The following is a 20,903-nucleotide window of genomic DNA, read 5'->3' as shown; positions in this document are numbered from 1 at the left end:
GGTCGGTTACCCCACACACCCCCTCTCACACACACACACACACACACACACACACACACACACACACACACAGTGTAGCCTCCTTCAGCATTCACCAATGCCTGCTGACCCCTTTCATCACCCGCTGTCCACAACCCATCACTTCCACTCGGTGTCCTTCAGGAGACGAGGCGCCCCCCTTGGCCTGGCTTGCCTGCCTGCTCCTCCCTGACCTGACCTTCTGCAGCCGCCCACGCCTCCGCCGCCTCAACACGAGGGGCGGACGGCGGTCACATGAGCGTCGCTGCCCCAGGGAAGGAGCCCCGTGCCAAGGTGGATGCCACATGAAGTTCCGGACTTTGCTTTTGCCCCACCGGTTTGCTCTGACGAGGAGGTAACTACGCATGATGCTTAGCCGTAGCGTGTGGCGTAGATCTTCGGGCCGTGTGTACGCACCTTGGCACGCCCTTCACTCACTGGCACCACCTTCCACCACCCCACCCAACTGCGCCTCCTCCTCCTCCTCCTCCTCCTCCTCTCCACCAACCCCCGGGCTCCCTCCCTCCCTGACAACCCTCCCTCTTCCTCCCATCTTCGGAACCACGACGCATGGCCGGGGTATATAAAGGCGAGGACAGACCCCCCCGCCACCAGAGACCCTAGCAAGACTACGAGACTAACCCGTCGCTTCAGCAAAGAGTAAACCACCCGGGAGAACCTCCCAAGACAAAGAGTGCACCGGGAGGATCATCATGAGTTCCTAACATGAGTGCCACGTGAAACTTGAACATTGCTCCAGTGATAGACTTAAAAGGGGAGAGAAAGAGATTGATTGACAGTTTTCCGGTAACTCACTCCCGTCTTTTCGGTTGGGTCCTGTACTGGCTGTTTGGGGATTACACGTCTCCTTGCCTTTGATTACCTGTGACCCCTGGTCTGTCTGTCGTCTGTCTCAACGCAACCGAAAAGTAAGTTTTTTTTTTTAATGATTTTTATGTTATGTCTTGGTCCTAGGCGTAGAAATCATGTCGTCTGTGTAGGAAACTAAAAGTTAAGCAGACATTGTATGGTGTTATGTGTTAGAAACCATCAGTGAAATGTTTGTAATGAAATTACAAGAAATTGTCATTTGCATTGCCATATTCTTGTATGAATCTGTGACAACCATGATTGCGTTAACATAGTCGTACAGTGATACAGTTCTGAGAAATCCACGAGGCAGGTTTTCGAAAGTATTTCACAATTCTTTTTGAAATAATTTTAATAGTTCTTTTTATAAGCATTTTCATGTTTGAAGTAGAACATAATGAAAGGTTTCGGGTGCAAACTAGTCCATGTCTGTACCAGTTAGCCAATAGGGCGCCAAACGCTTTAGTTAAATATTGCGTCAGATCCGGACGGTCAGCTGATTATGTAAACACAGGCCACGTGGTCAGCTGGGAGCGCGTTCAGATCAGCGGCCAGAATTACCCTCGCTAGATGCACACAGATTGTGAATAAGCAGACCATTCTGTATCATCGATTTTAAATACTTATGTATAATTAGACTTTGTACATAGATGCAGTTGGTTCAAGATAAAGCTATGATGGGACGTAACCAAATGAGTGAAAAATATTTGCATGAATTTACTTTGGGTAGCCAGTGGTTGACGTATTTAGATTGTTTCATGTGTGTCTAAGTTTCACATCATTAAAAGTGTTCTTCGCTGAGTGTGTGTACTGATATTGATCTACGAACAAGAATGTCTATGGAAAGGGGAACAAAAATAGGATATGTGTTAAGTGCTGTTTTGCATGAACGGATAAATGCATCAGTGGGTAGCGAGTGTAAGTGTAATGGCTGTATTTTTTTTTTCTTTAAAGGTTTAGGGACGTCTATCATGGATCAAGATTCCTGTATACAGGTTCTAAAAGTATAGACTTTTGGAAAGCCGCATTGGTGGCTGGTGTGTCAGATAGTTCTTTAAGGAGGTTGAGACGATGTACCACAAGAATGGAACTCGCTATAAGACGATCCAGCTGAGATATTGTACACACATAGCGTCATTCGTACTTCACTAAATCTGGAAGATATAAACAGCATCACTACGGTTTCAGGAGCAAATTATGCAACACCTTTTTTGGACCATCGATTGACGTAACGTAAAAAAATAAAAACACAGTGCCACCTGGTAAACTGAATGACGTAAGCCTCCACTGCGCATTTCATTCGGGTAATGACACTTTACACCTGAAGCTACCCGGAAATAAAGACTTTCAAACGTGAAAGATTCCCCCCGGACGTATGTATGTCAGCCATGGGTGTACAGTGTTGGCTTGTCTTCGCGCGTAAGTAATGAGAAAAGACACAGAAGAAGGCAGCATCAAGTTTAGGAAACCGTGGGCTATTTTTGGCACTGTGCCGCTACCCCGTGTGACGTGGCACCCTAACAAAGTCACGTGCAGTTGGCAGTCTTCACGGATGGTTCGCATGGCAACGGGGAATGACGCATTAACCTTTTGGTGTCGCCAGGGGGATAGGCTACGTAGAGGGAACGGCAATGGAAGGAGGAGGAGGAGGAGGAGGAGGAAGAAAGTTGAAGGAAGAGTCGTCGGAAGTCGGGTCTTGATGATGGTCCGTTGACAAAGGCATCCTTGGGCGAGGCAGGGGCACCGCTGGGCAGAACTGTGCCAAAAACAAGCATTGGCATCTTCAATTATTTGAGATTATTATTTTAGATTCCCATCAACGTAACAAATTGTATGAATCATTTGCATCGTGCAGCTTTTCCGTATCCTCAGCTCTACCCAGTACGTCTGTCTAGAACCCAGCTGAAGAGAGCTAGGCCAATAATTCAGATAAAACAGATAAAAAGGCAACAAAATCCTCACAACAGACAGTGTGGCGTCTTTTGTTCTACTGTATGACGTCATGGCGGAGCAGCGACCCCTCCCCCCATCTTCTTCTGGCACAGAAGTGGTTCTTTGTAGGTAAACTTAGTTAACACGCCCCAAGGAAAGTGCAGGTGTGTGGTTAGAATGATTGCTAACCACAGCTCTATGGCTGAAGGATGTTTTCACCCAACGATAATATCAGATGATAATTCTCTTTAGGATTGAGAGCTGATGTACGCAAGGTAGTTTACTGCGTCGACTGTAGAAAATGTCTTTGTTGATGTATAAACGAGTTTGGTTTTTTTTTTTACGACGAGTCTGGTTTTTTTTTTTTTTACGACGAGTCTGGTTTTTACGAGGCGGAAGTGGATGCACCTGGGTCTTTTATGCAGATAAGACTGAAAAACATTTCCGGCTGAAGAAATCACATTGTTCTTCCCCGAGATGTCTTAGATTTCAAAATTGCCCTGACGCATTAATGTATACAGCTGCTCTGTTGAGGATGTGTGGTCACGGAAGTGAAATTTCCTTAATGAACAACATACAAACCTATAATATCTGCCATATTGTATCACAGTATTAAACTACGTCATGCATATGAATATACTTTTGACGTCATACGGTACACAAGGAAAATAGAAAAAAGAATACAAAAAATATGGGTTTTTCGCTTCGTATTTTTCTAAAACACTCCATTGCGACAGTAAGGATCACGATCAGCAATGTAGTTCTTGTACTAGACTGTCAACGATGTGCATATGAAAATGCCAGGAATTAGGATTAGATTATAGGTCCAAAGATTATTGGTGCAAGAGGCCGTATACCATCGGAAATTGGCTCCCACTTGTTACATTAGCTAGGTCTTCGCTTAGCGGCATGGTCGACTAGGCTAACAGGTTAGGTAGTTCTTAACTCCGACGGTATGTAACTCCTCCTATCAACTATTTCATTATCTTTAACCTATTAACTCTAATGTCTGGTGTCTTTTCGTGCACACAATTGTCACTTTGTTACTATAATGCATTACTGAGAGTAATTCCAGACTTCGATGCTTCGTGTTCATACGACATAGTTTCGAAGTAGAGGAAAATTATATTGAACGAAATGATATCATTCCTCAATTCGGCCTATTTTTTTTTCCTCCTCGAGACTGATCTCAGACTTCAATGGATTACTTTAGGAAAACAACAGATTAAAGATCTCTTCATTCGTGAGTAAAATGCGTAGTTCTTTTGAGGATCTAATGTAGTTAAGGTTTATAGAAAAAGGGAAATGACTATAGTCAGTGCCAAGCTGTTCAGCCACAACAAACTGTCTTTTTCCATTCACCATACTAAACAGCCTCACAGTCCATTAAATTGGTATACAGTAACATATTCATGATTCATTGCTGCAATGTAAGACCTGCGTATAGGCATGAAACACGAAGGCAAACCCGTCGACCACTTATATCATCACTATCTCGCCATGAACTCGAGGATTATTAACCCCAGTGTAGCAGAGTTTATCAGAACTGGGTGGACGTGTGGTGAAGCTGGCTGCCATTACCACTGTGGGAGGAAGGCAGTGTGTACACACACACACACACACACACACACACACCCTTTGGCACAGGATCTGCCCCTCAAGCTTGGGATATTTACGGCGACGGTTACCGACGGGCCTGGCCTGGCCTGGCTTGGCCTGGCCGGAGACCATCCATTGGCCAGTTCATGATGACCATCGTTCACTCTTCACAGTGTCTCCGGCCATGGCCGCTTTCTATCATTACCACTAGAATGATTTTCTATGAAAGTCTTGGTTGTTATCCAGGGTTTTTTTGAAAGTTCCCTTGCAGTCGTAGACTGCGTTACTTCCAGTGGAAGGGGAGTGTAGACTCCTTTTGAGTGAAGGGTTCTTTGACGAGAAACGTATTTCCAGAGGTACAATGTGAGCTTTGGTAAACATAGGTAAAACATAGGTAAACATAGCCAAATTGATTTCTGTTGTCTTAGCATCCTGTTTCGTGTGATTAGAAGCTCTGTATTTATTCACACTTCAGTAATTTCAAAAGCTATAGCAGCATTTAAGTTATTCTTTGTATCTCATGCCGTGGTTTGTAAATAACCACTTATTCCATAAATCTGAAGCAACACCGTGATTTACTGAAGAAAAAAAGGTTTACAAGTGGCCATATTCCAGCATGCCTATGGAAATAGTTCACCCTGATATGATCCGGGAGGATGGCGATGTGGAGGAAGAAGACGAGGGAGTGGTTGAGGGTTCAGAGACGGAGGAGGATACCGAAGGCACCAGCAGGAAAGAGGACACCAGGAAGGAGAAACGTCACACAACTATCCAGAGAGAACTGGCCGATGCTATTGTGCGTTTAGCTCCCATCGAAGAGCTGAAGATCCTTCTCCAGTGTGGTGCCCACGTAAGTATGATTTTGCTGGTGATGTTTACCTTTGGTGTGTGAATTCATCGATGTTAATTTCCATGTACTGGAGAGGAGGAGGTGGTGGTGGTGCTGCAGCAGCGTGTATTGTTGTTGCTGTTATCTGAAGGGCTTGTCAGCGAGAAGAAATATTGCTCTGTATTGATTGACCCCCCTCACTGAATTCATACGAATATGATTGTCAACCAGTCACTGTTGTGATTTGGGCTCTGAGGGCCTTTGTCTACACACTCCTGCGTCAGGGTCACCATTTCCTTGCTCACCACCACCACCACCATGCCACCCCACCCAATTTACCACACTCTCCCTCGCCGCTATCACTCCCCCGCCACCCCCCCAGCTTCCACACCTTTACTTACCACAATCATGCCTTCCCTCTCTGGCCACCACACCGGCCCTCCTTCACCGCTACCACACCCTTTCTGGCCGCTACACCCTGAACAGCGGAATGGCATTGTTCAGTGGTATTCCTATTCACCTCCGCCATTTTCCCCTCTTCACACTTCCCATATTGCCAGCTTACCCTTCCCACTCTACAATGAAATATAGATTTGTAGCTAAAGATGGATTCTTGAATTTTGAATAGTTGTATGTTTACTCTCCTTAGAGACAGAAAATAACTATTCCCAACAGGGGCGTGTGTAGGGGATATAGCGCCTATGGCAAGCTCTGAAATTGCGCCCCTGGCTTAATTAAAAATGTACATACAGTGGATGTATATAAAATATATATACAGTGCAATTATAAACACTTGAAGTGTTAGGCCAAACTCAAATTTATATAAGCTCTTAAAGATTTATTTGATCCAAATTGTAACGTAGAAGCGGTAATGCAACAGATGATAGCAAAATATTACTATAATTGAAAAGTAGACTTTTTTTTTTTATCTCACAAAACCAAACCGTTAATAATGTCAATCGGGTCGCATATGTCAAAAACCAAACCTATTGAGTGGCGCCTCCCTTCAAGTGGCGCCCAGGGCACCTAACTACCCCTAAATACGCCACTGTAACTAGTACTTTCAATTTTTGGTATTTTTCTCAGAAAGTAAGATTTCCTTTAAAAACTCGTTATAAGAAATATTTTTCATGCTAGGTACAAATATGGTGTTAAAATAACGTTTAGTCCTCTTAATAACACCTAATTAAGCTGTTAAATGAAGTCAATTTTGAAATATTTGTTCCTTTGCATCATATTTACTGAGTATGTATCGGTAAGTGAGAGCATTTATGATATGTTTTTCGTGATTATTTCAAGTGTAGAAGTGTTTGAATATTTGATCTTTCAATTTTGAAACAAAAAGTTATTTGAGCCAAAAGATACCATGAATTTTTGGGATTTTTCTCAGAAAAATATATATCCTTTAAAAACTCATTTTAAGAAGTATTTTTCATGCTGTTAAAACATCGTTTAGTCGTCTTAATGACATTCAATTAAGCTGTTAGATGAAGTAAAATGTTAAAATGTTATATGATCCTTCGCATCGTATTTACTGGGTATATATCGGTAATTAAGAGGATTATGGTATATATTCTATGATTTTTTATCAAGTGTAGAAATGTTTTGAATATCTTGTCTTTACATTTTGAAACAGGAAGTTTTTTCAGCTAAAAAAATCTGAACTATTTATTACGTTCAGTTTTTTTGGTAATTTTCTCAGAAAAATAGATTTGCTTTAAAGACACAGTATAAGAAGCATTTTTCTTGCTGAATACAGATCTGGTGTTAAAACATCGTTTAGTTGTCTTTATGACATTCATTTAAGCTGTTAAATGAAGTCAATTTTAAAATATTTTCTGCTTTTTTCCTTCGCATTAATTGGGTTTATATAGGTAACTGAGAACATTATGATATATTTTCCATGATTATTTCAAGAATAGAAGTGTTTGAATATCTTTTCTATCAATTTTAAAACAAAACGTTTTTTGAGCTGAAAAATACACTGAACTATTACCTGCAATATTTGGCGTTTTTCTCAGAAAAATAGATTTCCTTTAAAAAACTCATTATAAGAAGTATTTTTCATGCTGAATACAAATATGGTGTTAGAATATCGTTAAGTCATCTTTATGACATTCATTTAAGCAGTTAAATGAAGTCAATTTTAAAATATTTCATGCTCCTTTGTATCGTATTTACCGGGTATGTATCGGTAATTGAGAGCATAATGATATATTTTCCATGATTATTTCAAGTATAGAAGTGTTTGAATATCTTTTCTTTCAGTTTCAAAACAAAAAGTTTTTTGAGCTAAAATATACCCTGCAATTTTTGTCATTTTTCTCAGAAAAATAGATTTCCTTTATAAACTCATTATAAGAAGTGTTTTTCCTACTGAATACAAATCTGGTGTTAGAATATAGTTTAGTCATCTTTAGGACATTCATTTAAGCTGTCAAATCAAGTCAATTTTGAAATATTTTCTGCTCCTTTTTATCGTATTTACCGGGTATGTATCGGTAATTGAGAGCATTATGATATATTTTCCATGATTATTTCAAGTATAGAAGTGTTTGAATATCATATCTTTCAATTTTAAAACAAAAAGTTTTATGAGCTGAAAAATACCCTGCAATTTTTGGCATTTTTCTCATAAAAATCGATTTCCTTTAAAAACTCATTATCAGAAGTATCTTTCTTGCTGAATACAAATCTGGTGTTAGAATATAGTTTAGTCATCTTTAGGACATTTATTTAAGCTGTTAAATGAAGTCAGTTTTAAAATATATACTGCTCCTTTTTATCGTATTTACCGGGAATGTATTGGTACTTGAGAGCATTATGATATATTTACCATGATTATTTCAAGTATAGAAGTATTTGAATATCATATCTTTCAATTTTAAAACAAAAAGTTTTTTGAGCTGAAAAATACCCAGAACTATTGCCTGCAATTTTTGGCATTTTTCTCAGAAAAATAGATTTCCTTCAAGGAATCATTATAATAAGTGTTTTTCTTGCTGAATACAAATCTGGTGTTAGAATATAGTTTAGTCATCTTTAGGACATTTATTTAAGCTGTTAAATGAAGGCAACTTTGAAATATTTTCTGCTCCTTTTTATCGTATTTACCGGGTATGTATCGGTAATTGAGAGCATTATGATATATTTTCCATGATTATTTCAAGTATAGAAGTGTTTGAATATCATATATTTCAATTTTAAATCAAAAAGTTTTTTGAGCTGAAAAATACTCTGAACTAATACCTGCAATTTTTGGCATTTTTCTGAGAAAAATAGATTTCCTTTAAAAACTCATTATAAGAAGTATTTTTCTTGCTGAATACAAATCTGGTGTTAGAATATAGTTTAGTCATCTTTAGGACATTTATTTATGCTGTTAAATGAAGTCAATTTTGAAATATTTTTTGCTCCTTTTTATCGTATTTACCGGGTATGTATCGGTAATTGAGAGCATTATGATATATTTTCCATAATTATTTCAAGTATAGAAGTATTTGAATATCATATCTTTCTATTTTAAAACAAAAAGTTTTTTGAGCTGAAAAATACCCTGAACCTGCAATTTTTGGCATTTTTCTCAGAAAAATAGATTTCCTTTAAAAACTCATTATAAGAAGTATTTTTCTTGCTGAATACAAATCTGGTGTTAGAATATAGTTTAGTCATCTTTAGGACATTTATTTAAGCTGTTAAATGAAGTCAATTTTGAAATATTTTCTACTCCATTTTTATCGTATTTACCGGGTATGTATCAGTAATTGAGAGCATTATGATATATTTTCCATGATTATTTCAAGTATACTAGCATTTGAATATCATATCTTTCAATTTTAAAACAAAAAGTTTTTTGAGCTGAAAAATACCCTGAACTATTACCTGAATTTTTGGCATTTTTCTCAGAAAAATAGATTTCCTTTATAAACTCATTATAATAAGTATTTTTCTTGCTGAATACAAATCTGGTGTTAGAATATAGTTTAGTCATCTTTAGGACATTTATTTAACCTGTTAAATGAAGGCAATTTTGAAATATTTTCTGCTCCTTTTTATCGTTTTTACCGGGTATGTATCGGTAATTGAGAGCATTATGATATATTTTTCATGATTATTTCAAGTATAGAAGAGTTTGAATATCATATCTTTCAATTTTAAAACAAAAAGTTTTTTGAGCTGAAAAATACCCTGAACTATTACCTGCAATTTTTGGCATTTTTCTCAGAAAAATAGATTTCCTTTAAAAACTCATTATAAGAAGTATTTTTCTTGCTGAATACAAATCTGGTGTTAGAATATAGTTTAGTCATCTTTAGGACATTCATTTAAGCTGTTAAATGAAGTCAATTTTGAAATATTTTCTCCTTTTTATCGAATTTACCGGGTATGTATCGGTAATTGAGAGCATTATGATATATTTTCCATGATTATTTCAAGTATAGAGGTGTTTGAATATCATATCTTTCAATTTTAAAACAAAAAGTTTTTTGAGCTGAAAAATACCCTGAACTATTACCTGCAATTTTTGGCATTTTTCTGAGAAAAATAGATTTCCTTTAAAAACTCATTATAAGAAGTAGTTTTCTTGCTGAATACAAATCTGGTGTTAGAATATAGTTTAGTCATCTTTAGGACATTTATTTAAGCTGTTAAATGAAGTCAATTTTGAAATATTTTCTGCTCCTTTTTATCGTATTTACCGGGTATGTATCGGTAATTGAGAGCATTATGATATATTTTCCATGATTATTTCAAGTATAGAAGTGTTTGAATATCATATCTTTCAATTTTAAATCAAAAAGTTTTTTGAGCTGAAAAATACCCTGAACTAATACCTGCAATTTTTGGCATTTTTCTCAGAAAAATAGATTTCCTTTAAAAACTCATTATAAGAAGTATTTTTCTTGCTGAATACAAATCTGGTGTTAGAATATAGTTTAGTCATCTTCAGGACATTTATTTAAGCTGTTAAATGAAGGCAATTTTAAAATATTTTCTGCTCCTTTTTATCGTATTTACCGGGTATGTATCGGTAATTGAGAGCATTATGATATATTTTCCATGATTATTTCAAGTATAGAAGTGTTTGAATATCATATATTTCAATTTTAAATCAAAAAGTTTTTTGAGCTGAAAAATACCCTGAACTAATACCTGCAATTTTTGGCATTTTTCTCAGAAAAATAGATTTCCTTTAAAAACTCATTATAAGAAGTATTTTTCTTGCTGAATACAAATCTGGTGTTAGAATATAGTTTAGTCATCTTTAGGACATTTATTTAAGCTGTTAAATGAAGTCAATTTTGAAATATTTTCTACTCCATTTTTATCGTATTTACCGGGTATGTATCAGTAATTGAGAGCATTATGATATATTTTCCATGATTATTTCAAGTATACAAGCATTTGAATATCATATCTTTCAATTTTAAAACAAAAAGTTTTTTGAGCTGAAAAATACCCTGAACTATTACCTGCAATTTTTGGCATTTTTCTCAGAAAAATAGATTTCCTTTATAAACTCATTATAATAAGTATTTTTCTTGCTGAATACAAATCTGGTGTTAGAATATAGTTTAGTCATCTTTAGGACATTTATTTAACCTGTTAAATGAAGGCAATTTTGAAATATTTTCTGCTCCTTTTTATCGTATTTACCGGGTATGTATCGGTAATTGAGAGCATTATGATATATTTTTCATGATTATTTCAAGTATAGAAGAGTTTGAATATCATATCTTTCAATTTTAAAACAAAAAGTTTTTTGAGCTGAAAAATACCCTGAACTATTACCTGCAATTTTTGGCATTTTTCTCAGAAAAATAGATTTCCTTTAAAAACTCATTATAAGAAGTATTTTTCTTGCTGAATACAAATCTGGTTTTAGAATATACTTTAGTCATCTTTAGGACATTCATTTAAGCTGTTAAATGAAGTCAATTTTAAAATATAATTTGCTCCTCTTTATCGAATTTACCGGGTATGTATTGGTAATTGAGAGCATCATGATATATTTTCCATGATTATTTCAAGTATATAAGTGTTTGAATATCATATCTTTCAATTTTAAATCAAAAAGTTTTTTCAGGTAAAAAATACCCTGAACTATTACCTGCAATTTTTGGCATTTTTCTCAGAAAAATAGATTTCCTTTAAAAACTCATTATAAGAAGTATTTTTCTTGCTGAATACAAATCTGGTGTTAGAATATAGTTTAGTCATCTTTAGGACATTTATTTAAGCTGTTAAATGAAGTCAATTTTGAAATATTTTCTACTCCATTTTTATCGTATTTACCGGGTATATATCAGTAATTGAGAGCATTATGATATATTTTCCATGATTATTTCAAGTATACAAGCATTTGAATATCATATCTTTCAATTTTAAAACAAAAAGTTTTTTGAGCTGAAAAATACCCTGAACTATTACCTGCAATTTTTGGCATTTTTCTCAGAAAAATAGATTTCCTTTATAAACTCATTATAATAAGTATTTTTCTTGCTGAATACAAATCTGGTGTTAGAATATAGTTTAGTCATCTTTAGGACATTTATTTAAGCTGTTAAATGAAGGTAATTTTGAAATATTTTCTGCTCCTTTTCATCGTATTTACCGGGTATGTATCGGTAATTGAGAGCATTATGATATATTTTCCATGATTATTTCAAGTATAGAAGTGTTTGAATATCATATATTTCAATTTTAAATCAAAAAGTTTTTTGTGCTGAAAAATACCCTGAACTAATACCTGCAATTTTTGGCATTTTTCTCAGAAAAATAGATTTCCTTTAAAAACTCATTATAAGAAGTATTTTTCTTGCTGAATACAAATCTGGTGTTAGAATATAGTTTAGTCATCTTTAGGACATTTATTTAAGCTGTTAAATGAAGTCAATTTTGAAATATTTTCTACTCCATTTTTATCGTATTTACCGGTATATATCAGTAATTGAGAGCATTATGATATATTTTTCATGATAATTTCAAGTATAGAAGTGTTTGAATATCATATCTTTCAATTTTAAAACAAAAAGTTTTTTGAGCTGAAAAATACCCTGAACTATTACCTGCAATTTTTGGCATTTTTCTCAGAAAAATAGATTTCCTTTATAAACTCATTATAATAAGTATTTTTCTTGGTGAATACAAATCTGGTGTTAGAATATAGTTTAGTCATCTTTAGGACATTTATTTAAGCTGTTAAATGAAGTCAATTTTGAAATATTTTCTACTCCATTTTTATCGTATTTACCGGGTATATATCAGTAATTGAGAGCATTATGATATATTTTTCATGATTATTTCAAGTATAGAAGAGTTTGAATATCATATCTTTCAATTTTAAAACAAAAAGTTTTTTGAGCTGAAAAATACCCTGAACTATTACCTGCAATTTTTGGCATTTTTCTCAGAAAAATAGATTTCCTTTAAAAACTCATTATAAGAAGTATTTTTCTTGCTGAATACAAATCTGGTGTTAGAATATAGTTTAGTCATCTTTAGGACATTTATTTAAGCTGTTAAATGAAGTCAATTTTGAAATATTTTCTACTCCTTTTTATCGTATTTACCGATTATATATCAGTAATTGAGAGCATTATGATATATTTTTCATGATAATTTCAAGTATAGAAGAGTTTGAATATCATATCTTTCAATTTTAAAACAAAAAGTTTTTTGAGCTGAAAAATACCCTGAACTATTACCTGCAATTTTTGGCATTTTTCTCAGAAAAATAGATTTCCTTTAAAAACTCATTATAAGAAGTATTTTTCTTGCTGAATACAAATCTGGTGTTAGAATATAGTTTAGTCATCTTTAGGACATTCATTTAAGCTGTTAAATGAAGTCAATTTTAAAATATATTTGCTCCTCTTTATCGAATTTACCGGGTATGTATTGGTAATTGAGAGCATTATGATATATTTTCCATGATTATTTCAAGTATATAAGCGTTTGAATATCATATCTTTCAATTTTAAATCAAAAAGTTTTTTGAGGTAAAAAATACCCTGAACTATTACCTGCAATTTTTGGCATTTTTCTCAGAAAAATAGATTTCCTTTAAAAACTCATTATAAGAAGTATTTTTCTTGCTGAATACAAATCTGGTGTTAGAATATAGTTTAGTCATCTTTAGGACATTTATTTAAGCTGTTAAATGAAGTCAATTTTGAAATATTTTCTACTCCTTTTTATCGTATTTACCGGGTATGTATCAGTAATTGAGAGCATTATGATATATTTTCCATGATTATTTCAAGTATACAAGCAGTTTGAATATCATATCTTTCAATTTTAAAACAAAAAGTTTTTTGAGCTGAAAAATACCCTGAACTATTACCTGCAATTTTTGGCATTTTTCTCAGAAAAATAGATTTCCTTTATAAACTCATTATAATAAGTATTTTTCTTGCTGAATACAAATCTGGTGTTAGAATATAGTTTAGTCATCTTTAGGACATTCATTTAAGCTGTTAAATGAAGTCAATTTTGAAATATTTTCTGCTCCTTTTTATCGTATTTACCGGGTATGTATCGGTAATTGAGAGCATTATGATATATTTTTCATGATTATTTCAAGTATAGAAGAGTTTGAATATCATATCTTTCAATTTTAAAACAAAAAGTTTTTTGAGCTGAAAAATACCCTGAACTATTACCTGCAATTTTTGGCATTTTTCTCAGAAAAATAGATTTCCTTTAAAAACTCATTATAAGAAGTATTTTTCTTGCTGAATACAAATCTGGTTTTAGAATATACTTTAGTCATCTTTAGGACATTCATTTAAGCTGTTAAATGAAGTCAATTTTAAAATATAATTTGCTCCTCTTTATCGAATTTACCGGGTATGTATTGGTAATTGAGAGCATCATGATATATTTTCCATGATTATTTCAAGTATATAAGTGTTTGAATATCATATCTTTCAATTTTAAATCAAAAAGTTTTTTCAGGTAAAAAATACCCTGAACTATTACCTGCAATTTTTGGCATTTTTCTCAGAAAAATAGATATCCTTTAAAAACTCATTATAAGAAGTATTTTTCTTGCTGAATACAAATCTGGTGTTAGAATATAGTTTAGTCATCTTTAGGACATTTATTTAAGCTGTTAAATGAAGTCAATTTTGAAATATTTTCTACTCCATTTTTATCGTATTTACCGGGTATATATCAGTAATTGAGAGCATTATGATATATTTTCCATGATTATTTCAAGTATACAAGCATTTGAATATCATATCTTTCAATTTAAAACAAAAAGTTTTTTGAGCTGAAAAATACCCTGAACTATTACCTGCAATTTTTGGCATTTTTCTCAGAAAAATAGATTTCCTTTATAAACTCATTATAATAAGTATTTTTCTTGCTGAATACAAATCTGGTGTTAGAATATAGTTTAGTCATCTTTAGGACATTTATTTAAGCTGTTAAATGAAGGTAATTTTGAAATATTTTCTGCTCCTTTTCATCGTATTTACCGGGTATGTATCGGTAATTGAGAGCATTATGATATATTTTCCATGATTATTTCAAGTATAGAAGTGTTTGAATATCATATATTTCAATTTTAAATCAAAAAGTTTTTTGTGCTGAAAAATACCCTGAACTAATACCTGCAATTTTTGGCATTTTTCTCAGAAAAATAGATTTCCTTTAAAAACTCATTATAAGAAGTATTTTTCTTGCTGAATACAAATCTGGTGTTAGAATATAGTTTAGTCATCTTTAGGACATTTATTTAAGCTGTTAAATGAAGTCAATTTTGAAATATTTTCTACTCCATTTTTATCGTATTTACCGATTATATATCAGTAATTGAGAGCATTATGATATATTTTTCATGATAATTTCAAGTATAGAAGTGTTTGAATATCATATCTTTCAATTTTAAAACAAAAAGTTTTTTGAGCTGAAAAATACCCTGCAATTTTTGGCATTTTTCTCAGAAAAATAGATTTCCTTTATAAACTCATTATAATAAGTATTTTTCTTGGTGAATACAAATCTGGTGTTAGAATATAGTTTAGTCATCTTTAGGACATTTATTTAAGCTGTTAAATGAAGGCAATTTTGAAATATTTTCTGCTCCTTTTTATCGTATTTACCGGGTATGTATCGGTAATTGAGAGCATTATGATATATTTTCCATGATTATTTCAAGTATAGAAGTGTTTGAATATCATATATTTCAATTTTAAATCAAAAAGTTTTTTGAGCTGAAAAATACCCTGAACTAATACCTGCAATTTTTGGCATTTTTCTCAGAAAAATAGATTTCCTTTAAAAACTCATTATAAGAAGTATTTTTCTTGCTGAATACAAATCTGGTGTTAGAATATAGTTTAGTCATCTTTAGGACATTCATTTAAGCTGTTAAATGAAGTCAATTTTGAAATATTTTCTGCTCCTTTTTATCGTATTTACCGGGTATGTATCGGTAATTGAGAGCATTATGATATATTTTTCATGATTATTTCAAGTATAGAAGAGTTTGAATATCACATCTTTTAATTTTAAAACAAAAAGTTTTTTGAGCTGAAAAAAAACCTGAACTATTACCTGCAATTTTTGGCATTTTTCTGAGAAAAATAGATTTCCTTTAAAAACTCATTATAAGAAGTAGTTTTCTTACTGAATACAAATCTGGTGTTAGACTATAGTTTATTCATCTTTAGGACATTTATTTAAGCTGTTAAATGAAGTCAATTTTGAAATATTTTCTGCTCCTTTTTATCGTATTTACCGGGTATGTATTGGTAATTGAGAGCATTATGATATATTTACCATGATTATTTCAAGTATAGAAGTGTTTGAATATCATATCTTTCAATTTTAAAACAAAAAGTTTTTTGAGCTGAAAAATACCCTGAACTATTACCTGCAATTTTTGGCATTTTTCTCAGAAAAATAGATTTCCTTTAAAAACTCATTATAAGAAGTATTTTTCTTGCTGAATACAAATCTGGTGTTAGAATATAGTTTAGTCATCTTTAGGACATTTATTTAAGCTGTTAAATGAAGTCAATTTTGAAATATTTTCTACTCCATTTTTATCGTATTTACCGGGTATGTATCAGTAATTGAGAGCATTATGATATATTTTCCATGATTATTTCAAGTATACAAGCATTTGAATATCATATCTTTCAATTTTAAAACAAAAAGTTTTTTGAGCTGAAAAATACCCTGAACTATTACCTGCAATTTTTGGCATTTTTCTCAGAAAAATAGATTTCCTTTATAAACTCATTATAATAAGTATTTTTCTTGCTGAATACAAATCTGGTGTTAGAATATAGTTTAGTCATCTTTAGGACATTTATTTAAGCTGTTAAATGAAGGCAATTTTGAAATATTTTCTGGTCCTTTTTATCGTATTTACCGGGTATGTATCGGTAATTGAGAGCATTATGATATATTTTCATGATTATTTCAAGTATAGAAGTGTTTGAATATCATATCTTTCAATTTTAAAACAAAAAGTTTTTTGAGCTGAAAAATACCCTGAACTATTACCTGCAATTTTTGGCATTTTTCTCAGAAAAATAGATTTCCTTTAAAAACTCATTATAAGAAGTATTTTTCTTGCTGAATACAAATCTGGTGTTAGAATATAGTTTAGTCATCTTTAGGACATTCATTTAAGCTGTTAAATGAAGTAAATTTTGAAATATTTTCTCCTTTTTATCGAATTTACCGGGTATGTATCGGTAATTGAGAGCATTATGATATATTTTCCATGATTATTTCAAGTATAGAAGTGTTTGAATATCATATCTTTCAATTTTAAAACAAAAAGTTTTTTGAGCTGAAAAATACCCTGAACTATTACCTGCAATTTTTGGCATTTTTCTCAGAAAAATAGATTTCCTTTAAAAACTCATTATAAGAAGTAGTTTTCTTGCTGAATACAAATCTGGTGTTAGAATATAGTTTAGTCATCTTTAGGACATTTATTTAAGCTGTTAAATGAAGTCAATTTTGAAATATTTTCTGCTCCTTTTTATCGTATTTACCGGGTATGTATCGGTAATTGAGAGCATTATGATATATTTTCCATGATTATTTCAAGTATAGAAGTGTTTGAATATCATATCTTTCAATTTTAAATCAAAAAGTTTTTTGAGCTGAAAAATACCCTGAACTAATACCTGCAATTTTTGGCATTTTTCTCAGAAAAATAGATTTTCTTTAAAAACTCATTATAAGAAGTATTTTTCTTGCTGAATACAAATCTGGTGTTAGAATATAGTTTAGTCATCTTTAGGACATTTATTTAAGCTGTTAAATGAAGTCAATTTTGAAATATTTTCTACTCCATTTTTATCGTATTTACCGGGTATGTATCAGTAATTGAGAGCATTATGATATATTTTCCATGATTATTTCAAGTATACAAGCATTTGAATATCATATCTTTCAATTTTAAAACAAAAAGTTTTTTGAGCTGAAAAATACCCTGAACTATTACCTGCAATTTTTGGCATTTTTCTCAGAAAAATAGATTTCCTTTATAAACTCATTATAATAAGTATTTTTCTTGCTGAATACAAATCTGGTGTTAGAATATAGTTTAGTCATCTTTAGGACATTTATTTAAGCTGTTAAATGAAGGCAATTTTGAAATATTTTCTGCTCCTTTTTATCGTATTTACCGGGTATGTATCGGTAATTGAGAGCATTATGATATATTTTCCATGATTATTTCAAGTATAGAAGTGTTTGAATATCATATCTTTCAATTTTAAAACAAAAAGTTTTTTGAGCTGAAAAATACCCTGAACTATTACCTGCAATTTTTGGCATTTTTCTCAGAAAAATAGATTTCCTTTAAAAACTCATTATAAGAAGTATTTTTCTTGCTGAATACAAATCTGGTGTTAGAATATAGTTTAGTCATCTTTAGGACATTTATTTAAGCTGTTAAATGAAGTCAATTTTGAAATATTTTCTGCTCCTTTTTATCGTATTTACCGGGTATGTATCGGTAATTGAGAGCATTATGATATATTTTCCATGATTATTTCAAGTATAGAAGTGTTTGAATATCATATCTTTCAATTTTAAAACAAAAAGTTTTTTGAGCTGAAAAATACCCTGAACTATTACCTGCAATTTTTGGCATTTTTCTCAGAAAAATAGATTTCCTTTAAAAACTCATTATAAGAAGTATTTTTCTTGCTGAATACAAATCTGGTGTTAGAATATAGTTTAGTCATCTTTAGGACATTTATTTAAGCTGTTAAATGAAGTCAATTTTGAAATATTTTCTGCTCCTTTTTATCGTATTTACCGGGTATGTATCGGTAATTGAGAGCATTATGATATATTTTCCATGATTATTTCAAGTATAGAAGTGTTTGAATATCATATCTTTCAATTTTAAATCAAAAAGTTTTTTGAGCTGAAAAATACCCTGAACTATTACCTGCAATTTTTGGCATTTTTCTCAGAAAAATAGATTTCCTTTAAAAACTCATTATAAGAAGTATTTTTCTTGCTGAATACAAATCTGGTGTTAGAATATAGTTTAGTCATCTTTAGGACATTTATTTAAGCTGTTAAATGAAGTCAATTTTGAAATATTTTCTGCTCCTTTTTATCGTATTTACCGGGTATGTATCGGTAATTGAGAGCATTATGATATATTTTCCATGATTATTTCAAGTATAGAAGTGTTTGAATATCATATCTTTCAATTTTAAAACAAAAAGTTTTTTGAGCTGAAAAATACCCTGAACTATTACCTGCAATTTTTGGCATTTTTCTCAGAAAAATAGATTTCCTTTAAAAACTCATTATAAGAAGTATTTTTCTTGCTGAATACAAATCTGGTGTTAGAATATAGTTTAGTCATCTTTAGGACATTCATTTAAGCTGTTAAATGAAGTCAATTTTGAAATATTTTCTGCTCCTTTTTATCGAATTTACCGGGTATGTATCGGTAATTGAGAGCATTATGATATATTTTCCATGATTATTTCAAGTATAGAAGTGTTTGAATATCATATCTTTCAATTTTAAAACAAAAAGTTTTTTGAGCTGAAAAATACCCTGAACTATTACCTGCAATTTTTGGCATTTTTCTCAGAAAAATAGATTTCCTTTAAAAACTCATTATAAGAAGTATTTTTCTTGCTGAATACAAATCTGGTGTTAGAATATAGTTTAGTCATCTTTAGGACATTTATTTAAGCTGTTAAATGAAGTCAATTTTGAAATATTTTCTGCTCCTTTTTATCGAATTTACCGGGTATGTATCGGTAATTGAGAGCATTATGATATATTTTCCATGATTATTTCAAGTATACAAGCATTTGAATATCATATCTTTCAATTTTAAAACAAAAAGTTTTTTGAGCTGAAAAATACCCTGAACTATTACCTGCAATTTTTGGCATTTTTCTCAGAAAAATAGATTTCCTTTAAAAACTCATTATAAGAAGTATTTTTCTTGCTGAATACAAATCTGGTGTTAGAATATCGTTTAATCATCTTTAGGACATTTATTTAAGCTGTTAAATGAAGTCAATTTTGAAATATTTTCTACTCCATTTTTATCGTATTTACCGGGTATGTATCAGTAATTGAGAGCATTATGATATATTTTCCATGATTATTTCAAGTATACAAGCATTTGAATATCATATCTTTCAATTTTAAAACAAAAAGTTTTTTGAGCTGAAAAATACCCTGAACTATTACCTGCAATTTTTGGCATTTTTCTCAGAAAAATAGATTTCCTTTATAAACTCATTATAATAAGTATTTTTCTTGGTGAATACAAATCTGGTGTTAGAATATAGTTTAGTCATCTTTAGGACATTTATTTAAGCTGTTAAATGAAGTCAATTTTGAAATATTTTCTGCTCCTTTTTATCGTATTTACCGGGTATGTATCGGTAATTGAGAGCATTATGATATATTTTCCATGATTATTTCAAGTATAGAAGTGTTTGAATATCATATATTTCAATTTTAAATCAAAAAGTTTTTTGAGCTGAAAAATACCCTGAACTAATACCTGCAATTTTTGGCATTTTTCTCAGAAAAATAGATTTCCTTTAAAAACTCATTATAAGAAGTATTTTTCTTGCTGAATACAAATCTGGTGTTAGAATATAGTTTAGTCATCTTTAGGACATTCATTTAAGCTGTTAAATGAAGTCAATTTTGAAATATTTTCTGCTCCTTTTTATCGTATTTACCGGGTATGTATCGGTAATTGAGAGCATTATGATATATTTTCATGATTATTTCAAGTATAGAAGAGTTTGAATATCACATCTTTAATTTTAAAACAAAAAGTTTTTTGAGCTGAAAAATACCCTGAACTATTACCTGCAATTTTTGGCATTTTTCTGAGAAAAATAGATTTCCTTTAAAAACTCATTATAAGAAGTAGTTTTCTTACTGAATACAAATCTGGTGTTAGAATATAGTTTAGTCATCTTTAGGACATTTATTTAAGCTGTTAAATGAAGTCAATTTTGAAATATTTTCTGCTCCTTTTTATCGTATTTACCGGGTATGTATTGGTAATTGAGAGCATTATGATATATTTACCATGATTATTTCAAGTATAGAAGTGTCTGAATATCATATCTTTCAATTTTAAAACAAAAAGTTTTTTGAGCTGAAAAAT

The 20,903-nt window shown here is 31.8% G+C and overlaps 1 protein-coding gene across 2 annotated transcripts in view; it reads left to right on the top strand.

Moving 5' to 3' along the window:
• Positions 1-610: 610 nt before the first annotated feature.
• LOC139755370 (ankyrin repeat domain-containing protein 61-like) overlaps positions 611-20,903 on the top strand; it is a 74,104-nt gene continuing 53,811 nt past the window's right edge. The window contains exons 1-2 of one of the 2 annotated variants that reach the window (XM_071673583.1): positions 611-947; positions 5,035-5,269. In XM_071673583.1, coding sequence (XP_071529684.1) covers positions 5,036-5,269 — 234 coding nt within the window. In that variant the 5' untranslated portion in view covers positions 611-947; position 5,035. The remainder of the gene's footprint in view (positions 948-5,034; positions 5,270-20,903) is intronic. The other variant, XM_071673584.1, reaches the window with a different exon arrangement.

The sequence above is a fragment of the Panulirus ornatus genome, chromosome 19 (assembly GCF_036320965.1).
Source record: "Panulirus ornatus isolate Po-2019 chromosome 19, ASM3632096v1, whole genome shotgun sequence".
NCBI lineage: Eukaryota > Metazoa > Arthropoda > Malacostraca > Decapoda > Palinuridae > Panulirus > Panulirus ornatus.
The sequence above is the reverse complement of the archived record's forward strand: the minus strand, read 5'-3'. Positions and strand labels throughout refer to the sequence as shown.